This window comes from Leptosomus discolor, chromosome 19 (assembly GCF_034619465.1).
Source record: "Leptosomus discolor isolate bLepDis1 chromosome 19, bLepDis1.hap2, whole genome shotgun sequence".
In the NCBI taxonomy this organism is placed as follows: domain Eukaryota; kingdom Metazoa; phylum Chordata; class Aves; order Leptosomiformes; family Leptosomidae; genus Leptosomus; species Leptosomus discolor.
This window is the reverse complement of record NC_141409.1, coordinates 6937221-6949758: the sequence shown is the minus strand read 5'-3', so window position 1 is coordinate 6949758 and position 12538 is coordinate 6937221. Positions and strand designations below refer to the sequence as shown.

At 40.6% G+C, this 12538-nt stretch overlaps 1 protein-coding gene across 2 annotated transcripts in view; it reads left to right on the top strand.

Moving 5' to 3' along the window:
* The window catches only part of CDK5RAP2 (CDK5 regulatory subunit associated protein 2), an 82824-nt gene extending 70785 nt beyond the window's left edge, over positions 1-12039 (top strand). The window contains exons 33-40 of one of the 2 annotated variants that reach the window (XM_086475520.1): positions 474-696; positions 1079-1089; positions 2175-2258; positions 2384-2643; positions 4945-5091; positions 6943-7081; positions 10483-10529; positions 11391-12039. In XM_086475520.1, coding sequence (XP_086331646.1) covers positions 474-696; positions 1079-1089; positions 2175-2258; positions 2384-2643; positions 4945-5091; positions 6943-7081; positions 10483-10529; positions 11391-11450 — 971 coding nt within the window. In that variant the 3' untranslated portion in view covers positions 11451-12039. Of the gene's footprint in view, positions 1-473; positions 723-1078; positions 1090-2174; positions 2259-2383; positions 2644-4944; positions 5092-6942; positions 7082-10482; positions 10530-11390 lie in introns of both variants that reach the window. The other variant, XM_086475521.1, reaches the window with a different exon arrangement.
* The last annotated feature ends 499 nt before the right edge of the window (positions 12040-12538 follow it).

The window sequence follows — 12538 nt, the reverse complement described above, 5'->3', positions numbered from 1 at the left end:
TGGAGAGACAAACAGCCCTTGCTTTTTTCCCGTTCGGTTTTGTTCCCGTGGTTGCCAGGTGATCACTATTTTCTTCTTTTCTTCTGTGTATAAAATGAAACTCTCAATTCTACTCCATCTCTCCTCCGCACTCTGAGATTACCCATTCCTTTTTCTTTCCCCAGACTGTGCATTAATGCACTTCAAATTTTGTAAATCCTCTTCATTCTCTTTTTATTCTATTTTTTTGCTTTTGGCATGCGACTTACTAGCTTGTATGGACAAAGTGAAAAATAATTTTCGGCTCTTTAAATCTTTCGAGAGTAGAAGCAATTAAGACATGCTTTGTCAAACCATTATCTTAATGCTGTTTGTAGTTAATTCTTAACGTTGAGGATAACGCTGGCTATAATTTACTGGCTCAGCATTCTGATAACGGCTAATATTATTTTAATTGTTGAAGATGTTAAGTGTTTCTTTTGAAATTGTCTCAGATCCCGGATGTGATGCATCAGAAGAATTCCGAAAAGATCAGAATAATCCACTTGACTTACGTGAACTATTGACTGAAATACAGAGTTTGCGAGTGCAGCTTGAAAGAAGCATAGAGACAAACAAGTCTTTGCATGAAAAATTAGAGGAACAGCTTTCAAAAGAAAAGAGAGAGGAAGTGGGATCAGTGTCAGCTGTAAATCTGAACTATCTTTTCAAACAAGAGTCTCAGCATTATGCAGGAATGAACGGTACTGTGCTATATGTGCTTTTGTTATACTGTAGAACCTGTGCCTTGTTCTTTAAAGAAGCTCTTAAAGCCTCACACAGCATCAACTGTGGGTTTGGGAGCTGCCCATCAGCCTTTCAGATCCCTTTCCTGTTAGAGCTACTAGTGCATGGGGAGGCGAGATGCCCACTGCACTGTCTTGTAGCCTCCCGCTGTCACTTCCTTTTCATTCAGGAACAGCATTTGCAGTCTCTGGGATGGAAGGGTGCCTGCATTAAATTGCCGTAAATTTTGCTTACCTGGGGGTTCTTTTTTTAATGCAGAGCTCTATAGCGTTTGCTAAGGGTGAGTGTGTATTACTCAGGAATGATCAATAAGTGCACTAAATGGTCTTTGTATAAATCAGTTTTTCCCTTTTTGCCCTTGAGGAATATTTTACCTTTATTTCAATCGCTGTGAAGTGCTGCTGTTTTAGCAAATCAGTGAAAATGTCGTGTTTACACTCGGGGTTGCATTATTGTCCCGATATAGATGTACATGGGATACAGAGGGCACAAGAATGTTCTTCCTTGCTGCTAAAGTACTCTGCACACTAACAGCTTTCCAGTACTTCCAGTATAAAGCCACCTCTCCTACTGCCTGTATGGGTATACATCATGTTATGGGAACCTATAGTAATGGGGCTTTTGGGGTCCAAACACTTCACCTGAGCACATCGACCTAAATCTTATGCACACCCAGAGCAAGCAGCGCCAGCCAGAGGGTTAGTGTGAGAGCTCATGAGCCACAGCAGGGTTTTTTACCACCTTACTTCTTTTATGGGTCCATCATGCCCAATCCTGTACCACCACCACCCCCAAATTGCATTTGTTCCTGGTTAGTTTCTTGATAGAACCCTGGCTGTTGCTTTTGACCTGCATCAGGTAGAGCAGACAGGAGCTGGAGACACTCCTTATTTCTGTTAGAAAACGGTGAATAGAGTTATAATAGCTTGGTTTGATATGGACCAGAAAGACTCCTTGGAATGTCAACAACTGGATTTGTTAGCCTTTTAGATGTGCCGTGATTAGTCTTTACTCACAGGTACTCAGGGAATTTGTAAGGTCTGAAGAGGGGGGATATAGGTACCACCTTTAGTATGGTATGGATGTGGAGACTGTCCTACTTTTTGTGGAGTTAGTGGGAGTTAATTTGTTAATTAAAATATCTTCATCAGGATGTATTTTAGATTTTCTGACTGTGACTTGATTTTCGGCGATATCTAGAACTTTGGATAGGTGCTAAAAAGGTAAATGTAGGTAAATACCAGGAGATACATGGCGTGGTACTAGGAAATTAGCTGTGTGTCCCTGCTTCCCGAGTCCAAGTGCAGCATCAACAAAAAAAAAAGAAACAGAAGTAAAGTTAGGAAGTGTTTTTTAAAGCATGTTAACGTCTACTGATCTACTCTTCCTTGTCCCATTTATATATATAGAAAATCTTTGCAAATGCCCTGCTGAAAGCAGAAACATTGGTGAGCTGCAGAAGCATGGACATTGCATTTCGCTAGCAAAACCAGGTACATCCAAAAGTACCTTAAACGTGCGTGTCATCAGTACCCCAGACTTGCTGTTGACGAGAAGTCTAGTGTCAATTACTGCTACATCTGAGGATAAAAGAAATAAAACTATTTTTCTGTCTCAGGTACGCACTCAGCCTCGAAAGACGACTTAGACAGCACTTCGCACTGCAGTAGCACTTCGTCTTCCAGCACGGCCTGTACCCCCCGCCTTGTGCCTGGACACCGTATGTGGGCAAACAAAAACGGGCGCCACGTTCTTGGTTTAATTGAGGATTATAATGCTCTTCGGAAACAGATTTCGGAAGGGCAACAGGTTTTAGCAGAAATGGAGGTTTCTTTAAGAGAGGTCACTGGTACGAAACTGCAGGAGCCTGGAATAAAGGTAAGCAGTGAAAGCTGTTAAAGGGTGGTGAATTTTACCTGGAGGTGCAAAATGTATAGGTTACAAAAGCGAAGAACTAGGTTAATGGTGCAGCAGCACCATTAACTGAATAACTCTGTCAGGACACCTCACCCTTGACAGTCCAAGTCTCATCTAGATGCAGGCAACTCTTTGTGATTCTGTGTTAATGAGGCTATGGATAAATTAGTTAATTCTGGTCCTTCAATAAGCAGTCTCACTTTTACTTGCAACTTGGAATAAGGTGAAACTACTTGCTTTTCCTGTGAAAACTGGTGATTGTTACACTGGAAACGATAAAAGCGCCAAACAAAAATATAACAACAGATAAACTCCAAAATGCTTTAGAAGGGGCTTAAACTAGGGGTGTGTATCGGTAGCCTAAGGATAAAGATAAATAAGGAGATTTTTTTGTAATGAAGGCTTAGGATAAACCCAGGAAATGTGAGACAGTTAAAAGAAATCTGATATAGAGCTGATAAAATTCCCCAATTGCTTGTATTCAGCCCTTGAGTAACACCAGGTGATAACTGTACATTAATGGCTGAGGTATGCTAAGGAGGGTTGTTTCATGTTAGGGAAGTTTTTAAATATTTTTCCACTTCCTGGTATCAGTTGGACACTTTAGCAATACCAGTAGCTAGTCTGAAAACTTGAATATCTCAATGATCAAGTATTTTCTTCTAAGACATAGCGCATCCTCCTTTCTGCATCGTGTGTGACATGGTGATATCAAGCTATGGTGCTCTTGCTGTACTCTTAAACATAAAGATTCTTAAACCGGTAAAATGCCTTGTATTGAATAACGTCAATCCTTTTCCTCTAGAATCAGGAGAACAACTAGTGTTTACTTATGCTAATTTTTTCTTATTTGATATTGTTAATTTCTGGGTACAATTAATGATAACACATCTGGGGTGACTTGAATAAAACAAATCTACCTACAGGCTTTAGCAACAGGGAAGGAACAATCTGTACGTGTCCGTGGCAGCTAATAAGGAGCCAAGAAACTCAAACTGCAACAGCAAAGGCTTCGATCAGGCATTTAAAACAACAGGCCAGGGATAAAAATAATGAAACACTGGAGTGGGGGGTGCTCAGAGACCCTGTTACTGGAGGTGCTTTTAAGAACAGATTATGGGAATGTTTGAAAAATTAGACGTAATGCTTTCCTGCCGTGGCGTGGGAAAGTAAACTAGGTGACTAATGAAGGTCCTTTTCACCCCTATGGTTTAATGATAATATAAATGTTGTAAAAAACGTGATCACTGCTCTTCAAAAACCAGAAGGTCTTAACAGCATGGATAAATTTGCACTACTTATTTTTCTAGTTATAATTAGTAAAGCTATTGAAGATGCAGTCTTCAACCATTCTGAAATTCTTTTTGTGGTATCACATGTGTGCTCACACGTTAAGATGATGTCTGAATGACACTTAAGACTCTCTGAAGTATCATATATTTTCAAATGACCTAGTTAAGATACTGATAATGACTGAAAAAGTAATCTAAGTTTTTAACTTGTTTTGTTGGTGTAAAGATAAAAGCAGTAAGTTTCACGATTTGCAGTTTCCTATCAAGCTTTACATCACTGAAGTTTCAGACTACTTAGCAAATGGGATATTTTATGTGACAGGAGCATTCTGGTTAGACAACAATGCTAAATAAGTATTCAAATGATATGCTGCATGGGGCAGGAACTGTGAATGCTTTTCTTTCATTACCCTTCCCCCTTCTGAATCACCATTGCTTTGGTAATTCATTTGCTCCCCTCGCATTCTTTCCCTCCTTTATTTCACATTTATGCAATTTCTTCAATTTGGTTTTCTCATCTGTCAGCAGAGGAAAACATTTTATGTGTGTCCTGATAGTTATTTTAGCATTAAATGGAACAGTTTAAAGGGTCTGCTAAGGAAGAAACATCTATATTGCTGAAATTGATGTCTATAATCATTTGACTTTCAAATAACATGACACAAAATGCAAATGGAGAAAGAAGAGACTTGCCAACTATTACCATGTGACATAGCAAATCTAGTAAATATAATCTCATATTAATCACGGTTATTGATTAGGATAAACCCCCTCCCTCCCTGAAATTCTCAGATAATGCATAATTCAGCAGTCTTTGTAAACTAACAAATTAGCTTTTGTGGCACACAATAGCTGTGTACATCATCTTAAATATGAAATCATAGCAACTTGATTTAAACCATTAATTAAGATTGCATTTTCGTAATGTTTTAAGCATAAAATATAACATGTCTCTAACCCTATGCTATAGGTACCAGACCAGGCTTCACTGCATAGCTTTTCCGCACATACTCACACAGTACAGCAGATTTTAGAAGAGGCTGCACGTTTACTGAAACTTCTCTGGAGAGTTTCCCTTCCACTGAAAACTGTACATGGTACTGCTCACAGCACTCAGGTACCATTTTTCTTTTTTCTTGTTTTGTTTTGGTTTGTTTGTTGTGTCTGTTTTGGGGGTTTTTTATAACTGTTGTAGTGTGTCAAGGAAGCTGCACCAGTCAGGAACATGTCATTTGGGAAAGTCTTTTGAACCTGTAACCCTGGTACATAGTATTCGTGAAACCTAGGCGGGTGGCAAATGTTCCATTTCAACAAGAAAAGGTTTGAACTCCCTGTTATAGAACCAAATTCAATTTGTTTATGTATATACTAGTAACAACAGAAACTTCAGCAACTTTGATGTAATCTGAGCTACATTTTCCTTTTACATTTTGATGCTTAAGCTGTAAAATAGGATGCTTTTTTAAAAGTGTGACAAAACCCCGAGACAAGTTTTAGAACATTTTAACTAAAAAGGATTGTGCTATGCAAATGAGTGGAAGTGAACTGAATGAGGAATGAATTATCTATACTGCCGTAATACCACCACTCAGTAAAGAAACTGTTGCAGACTCTGGCTTTAAAATAAATCTAAAGTGTTTTCACTGAGGTTTTTGTATGTGTTTCTTAAGGAAGGCAGGATATTGCTGGAAAAAAACCCAAACAAACTTTAGGAAAGTAAATATTTTATATATAATTTTAATAACACTTTTGTTTTGATTTTTCTAGCATCCTTAAATGTGTAAAATCACAAAAGCAGTGAGAATGAACTGTGCTGTCTAATATTCTTCACTGATGTTTCAGCTCCCTATTTGGGATGTCTTGACAACTGTGTGTACTTCCCTTTTTACCCTGAGGTGTATGTATGTCTGTACAGACAGTGATATGTTGGCCTGGATTGGCAGTATCTGAACATACCGTACACACACACAGGTGCTTTACTGCCATACTGATCTGAACCTTCGTGATCTGCATCTGTCACTTCTCAAAACCTGACCTCATGTGTGGGGGATCTGAGTTCCCAGGGCTGCACCTGCTTAGTCTGATAGAATCTTTTCTAGAGATTCTTATCCAGCATCCTGAGATCTGAAGGACATTAGATTGCTTCTGATGTCTTAAATGCAGTGCATGAAAGAATATCTCTTGAAGCTTGATTCCAAAAGGTACTGAGCATTCACTGCCTTCTCTTCAGCCCCACAGGAGCTGTGAGTAATCAGTTCTTCTGAAGAGCTAAATGCTAGGGGCAAATTCCAGAAGATACTATTCACAGGTGGCACAACAAGAAGAAAAATGTACAAGCTTACATTGGCATGAGGATCCGGATCAGCGATACCGGCAGACTATGTCAGGGCTACTTGTTTTAAAAGACACAAACCATAACTTAGTTGGAATTGGTGGGGAAAACAGAACTTTAAATAATGATGCTGCCAAATAATTTTGCAATAAAACTGTCCTGGTCATTTGTACAATGCCTTCGAGCCCTTTGAGAAGGGCAGCATCAACTATTAACAGAACACTGGAGAAGGAAGGTGGAATTTCTGAACCTGGCAGACTGGATACTTGCTGATTCCATAGCACAGGCCTGCCTTACATTTTCTAGTTGAGGGGGGTGGGGCGGGGAAAGAGAGGAATGGAAGTTTAAAAACAAAAGTAGGCACTGGTGTTAAGACTTTTCTCAGACTAGCAGAAAAATTAATTGCACTAAAAGCCAGCTAAGAACTGTAGTTGTCTCTTGGCAAATGTCATGGAATCATACGTCATTGGGGATGTGAATGTGGAAGGGCAGGCACTCAGTGGTGTTTCACTCCCTTAGGTCGCTCATGCTCTAAGGAAGCTTGATGGCTCTTGTACAAAAATACTTAGCAATTCACAATGCACAAAGTAATTACTATATAATACTTTAATATAGTATTTTCTTCTCTCAATTTAGGATGAAGGAATGAAAGCAGAAATATTTAGGTTACGTAAGAAACTGTCTGAGCAAGAGAAGAAGTTACATAGCACCGTGAAACGCTTGCACTCCACAAACCAGCTGAAGGAAAACATGGAGAAAGTCATCATTGACCAGCGTAAGTGTATGCTTTTGTTACCGTTTCTTATTTTATTTTGTAGTTGGTGGCTACCTCTAAAATTGGAGAATCAACAAAATGAATATAGACACTCGTTCTTTTGCAGTTGGCTCTGACTGGCGTTCCCGTTGTGCTCTCAGTTAGTGACAGACAGTTCATGAGGTTCAGGCTGTACAGAACTGGTGGAGCCTCATTCACATGGAAAGAAGTTGCCCAACTACAAAAGCCTGCGTAGAATATGATGAGGAGCGATTCATGGTTTTCCACAACCCACTGATACTGTGTCAATCCATGCAGCTGCCGCTAATTGCCACTAATTACTTGAGTTATTCCATTTCAGATACTGCAGTTCCTCTGGTTTTCTATCCTACAGCAGTTCCTGGCAGCGGCAACGTTACTGTAGACCATTCCAGCCAAAGTTTCTGACGTTGTCCTTCTCAAATTTGTGATTTTGCCTCAGTCTTGATAAATGAGGAATCAGGCTTTTAAATTTCCTGACGTACCTGTCTGTTGCGTGTATGGCACTAGGTAGCGGAATACTGGGAAAAGCCAGAGCAGCAGCAAAGGAGATTTGTCAGCGCTCTACACCAGGCTGACAAGTGCAAGAGAACAGAAGGCTCAGAATAAGCAAAGAAAAGCTTACTACAAGTCATTTTTGCAAAGAAAAATTAGGACATGCTGTGAAATGGTATTTTACCCTTAGCAGCCATATCTAGAAAATTATTGGGAAACATGAGAACAAGTGGGACACGGGCTGTATTGTAGCTGTGTTAAGCTGGGTGTCTGTTTGAAGAGATCCATCTCTTTTGCTTTACAGTTTAATCACTAATCAGAAGAGACTTGAATGGAGCTAACCTGTTCTCTAGCTTCATGCTATGGCAATATGTGTATTGCCGGAGGAGGATTTAATTTTCTTCTTAAAAGCAAAACAAACGATAAAAAGCTCTCCTTACCTTCTCTTAAAGGTGGGACTAAATGGAATCACTGGTCTGTACTGGCATGGCACTTGCGTTATCAGTAGTTCATCTGCACTGTAAAACGTTACACATCATTCGAAGTTCTGAAAGTGGCCATAATACTGTAGGTTACTCAAGTCACTTGAAAGCAATGTACAGGAATAAATGTTCTTTTGCTCCATAGCCTGTAATTTGTGTATCTAAGGTACATGTATCTTCTGCCTGCAGATTTTTTCTTTCTAAGCATCTGTGGGCTGCTTTTTGGTCCCTCCTTCCAGAACTGTCGTATTAAATGATGTACAAGCTACCTATAGTAAATCCAAAATGATGTTTTGTTCAGGTTTTAAAGTTAAATAGCTCAGTTCGGGGTTGTCATATAAAAATCAAAGCTGTTCTTTATGTCTGTCCAAACACTATCCACGAGGTGGATTTACTGGTTTAGTTTGGTCAGTTCCTAGTTCCAGTGACATCTCAGCCGTAACTGGGTAATTTCAGTAGGGCTCGGCAGAGTATAAATTGACAGAGATTTTGCTGTTATGGCCAAAATGTTATCCCCACAGCCACGCCACCCACCCGTACGTTAAAAAAGAAAACTATGTCTCCCCTTTATTTTGCTCGCTCCTTTTCAGGGCATCACCCTCATCTGAACTAGGTCCTAATGAAATGAAGCCTGCGTTTTCTGAAATCTCCTTAATGCAAAGTACTGCCTGACTAGCAGCAGCTTCGCTGTTAGTGTCACATCCTCGAAATTCTCTTCATGTACTGAATTTAATATTTTTGATTTAGAAAAATTTAGTTTGCCAAGTGAAATGAATTTACTAGCGGAGTTCTTCATGAGCAGAGAGCACTCTGCTACACAGAAAGAGCTAGATACGATTTTCTGTAAGTTTCATTGATTATGGGAATTATGGATGTTGAGTTACCTTTGCCTTAAAGAGCAATTTCTGAAATGTTTCTAAATTGCATCTGTACACAAATTCCTGACCAAGCATACAACAACACTGGTGGGTCCTATGAAGCTGCCGGATTTTGTTAGGATGCTTATGCTTGTTTTTGCTGTTTCTTCCTTTCTGCTTTCGCGAGTCAGAAGGGAAAGGCCTCGCAGCAGGTGACCTTGCCTGCCTTCATTCTCCAAACATCCTGTTAGCTGGCCACTCCGCTGAGGATACTCAGGTTCCCTCTGTTACTTAGTTGAGCATTCCTAAATATATTTAGAGGCAGAGACTGGAACATTCTTGTGGCTCAGAGTCTTCTGTGTGCTTTCTCTGGCGAGCAAACTCATAGCTTATAAACCTCATCTGAACCTCTGAACATGTAACAATGCAGTGCCAAATTGCAGTAATCTGCCAAGGGTATAATTATCTCATGACAGCTGTACCCTTGGAGTTGTTGGGTTCTTATTATTGTAATGAAAAATCTTTATTATGGCTAAATTGTTTATTTTTGAGACTGGAATATTAAATTGGTACTTGTGAGTGGTATTTTTTCAGCAGTTATGGAGCTGACACAGATTAGAGAATCACATATTTAACCTGACATTTCTAAATATCAGTTTTGTTTAGAAGCATCCCCTCCGCCGTTCACAGGTCTCGCGCTGTCCCCACAGAGAAAAACGAGCTGGATGCACAGAGAAAACTTGGAAGCCTTCAGAGCAAGGCACTGACATGTTTCCCCTCAGCGTATACGGGTCGCTTTGTCCTTGAACTGCTGGAGGATCTGGCTGGCTTCTTTTGCCGTCCGTCCTCTTCCCAGCCCATCATCCCCCGTAACCTCTCCACTGAGCAATTTTTCTCCCCCTCCTGCTCACTGCCCCCCCAGCCCAAGTGGGCTACAGAAGAGATCAAACTGTAGTTAGCTCATGCACCAGCTCCCCTTAAAATGAACAGAAAATCTTCCTTTGATGACTTAGACCAAAGGAACCAAGTCATCCGTATCGCAGGGCGCTCTTATTATCTGTGATGTTAAACGTAGCGAAGAGCTCTGTGTATTTTCACATGTGTCGCGCTGGATACGGTAGAAAAACTTTAAAACCACTTCCCTGATGTTTAGATTTGAAAAGCAGCTGATGTGCCGGGTGGGAGCTAGGCCAGGAAGCGGCGTTCTAGTGGTGGCACTGCTTCGGACCTGCCCTGTGGTCCTGAGTGACTCCTCCAGCTCCTCCTAACCCTCTGCTTGTACAGCACTGCCCCTCAACCTTGGGCTGTTGGAGCTGGAGGGTTGTGCATTGGCCTGAGCTTCTGAACAGGGCTGGGGAGGGAGGAACAGTTCTGGATTTGGGTGAGAAAGAAAGTGGAAGTGACGGTAGGGGCTGTGTGTGATTGCCTGGTGGCTGCACGACGTGTAAATAGGAGTTCATGTGTTGTTTAGTATTTGGGCATAAGACTTGAATACAGGGAACACAGAAAGACTGTGCAGTACTCTTTTTAATCTCCTCTTTCTTTCCAGTGGTTTTAACTCATGATGTCTTGAAGAAGGCTAGAGGAAACCTGGAAGTGAGTAAAATTTTTGCTTGCATTGAGTTCCTTGGTATATACTCATTAGAAGCCTGCATTGCTGTGCCAGTAGTATTTTGCAGAATTAGTCTGGTTTGCTTTACGTTTGCTACCTAATCAAGTCTGGAAGGCAGCAGTTTAGTATGATAAATATTCTGCAATGTTTGATGTTTGAATTAGTTTTATGACTGACCACATAAACAGCTAAACCCTTTCCTTTCTGCTGCTTTCGCTAGATTAAGATTCATGTCTGTCATCATCTTCCAGTAGTTTATTTTCAGCAGATTGCAGTCCAGTAACCCGTCTAGTGAATAAGTGCACAAAAGGCACCCTTAGTTAAAGCCTGTGTGTGTGCTAGTAACTGGTGGTGCCTTTTTTGTAGATATAGACCCAACAGGCAAAGCTGCTGCAAACAGCAGTGGATTAAATTAGTTTGAGTGTTCAAGTAGTCACTGTTCAGATTTGATTTCTCCCAGAAGGTTCAGCCTTCACTCCCAGAAGGATGTAATACGCTTCTTGACTCCTAAATCCCATCCTTCTCCTCACACCACTCTCTGAATGATGGTGCATTTCCCAGCCCTTCCTTAACTCCTCCTCTGACCTTTCCCGTGCATCGCGGCTCCCTTCCCCTCCCCAGCAGCTGCTGTGCTCTTGTCTCAGCCCTACCCGAGTTAGGAAGCCATGACACAAAAAAGTCTTTCTGCTTACAGAAGTCTGTCTTACTGCTTTAATTTGAAGATGAGCTGAACACAGAAGCTTCTGTTTGCAAGTCCTTTTGCAGCATTCTGGCCCAGGGGGAGGGACAAATCGTGTGCATTTGAAGTACTGTAAAATAGTCGTAATTACTGCTTTTCTAACCAGGTCCCACCAGCTGAGAATCAAAAATCACCTTCCCATACCAGCAAAAAAAGGATTCTCTGAAGGAGAAAGTTCCACTAGTAGAGACTGGTCCTGTGATTGTTGTTTGCTTCTTTATGCCTTACTATTTATTGATGTAAAAACGTTGGTTCAGCTCTTCTAATGGGATCAGCCTTTGACCAAAAAAAAAAAAGGGGGAGGAGGGGAAAACAAAACAAACACATCTTTTGGTAAATAACTTATTTAACTTTTTCTGTAATGTAAAAAGATGGTTTTTAATATTTATTATGGAAGCAAGGTACTGGAGGTATTGAAGAAAAATCCAGATTTTTTTTTTTAAAAGTTGGCTCATTTGGAATTTTATATTTGTACTTGTCATGTTATAAAACTGTTTTTTGTTATAGTTAACCAGGTCCTGAAAGAATCAGGAATGTGATCCACCTTCCAAATTCTTTTCTCAACTGCTAAAAGAATGTAGGTTTAAAAAAAAATAATAATTATTCTGCCAGTTGTCATTGTTTTGTAGCAATGTGAGAAATGTTCAATATTTTAAAGCATTTTAAACATATCTGAAAGATTCTTCTGGAAGCTGCCTGAAGCTGAACTTTCTTAGTGCCCTTTTAGGAACTTAGACTGATGCTAGGTCTGAAAATGTTACTTAGAAAATTAAAATGAAAAATAATCAATAATGTGCGTGTGGTTTTTTGTTTAAAACACCAGACTTTGAGCACTTACTGAACAGAGACGTCACATTAGAGCGTTTGTTTCCTGCGTTTGGCTGAAATGATCCCAGCCCGGAGGGGCAGGGTGTGTCGGGGACGGCAGCAGCGCTTGGTGTGGCTCCGTGTTGGACAGGGGGTTTCACAATGGAAAGGCCCCTTGCTGGTGGCAGAAGGGGAGCGTTACCCCCTGCCCTCCCCGCGGGCGGTACGGGGAGGACAGAAAGGGACCCAGCCAAACAGGTCTGAATTCCATTTTTCTGCTAAAAACCAATGAAAAAATGTTTCTTAAAACCCAAAGTAATAGATTTATTTAAATTTATCTCCCACATGGATACATCTAACAGCGATATTTTGGCAAGGCCAGAGAACACCAGCATAAATCAGCATTGTGCTCCCCTCATCCTGCCCCGTGCCTTTTCAGTTTTGCCT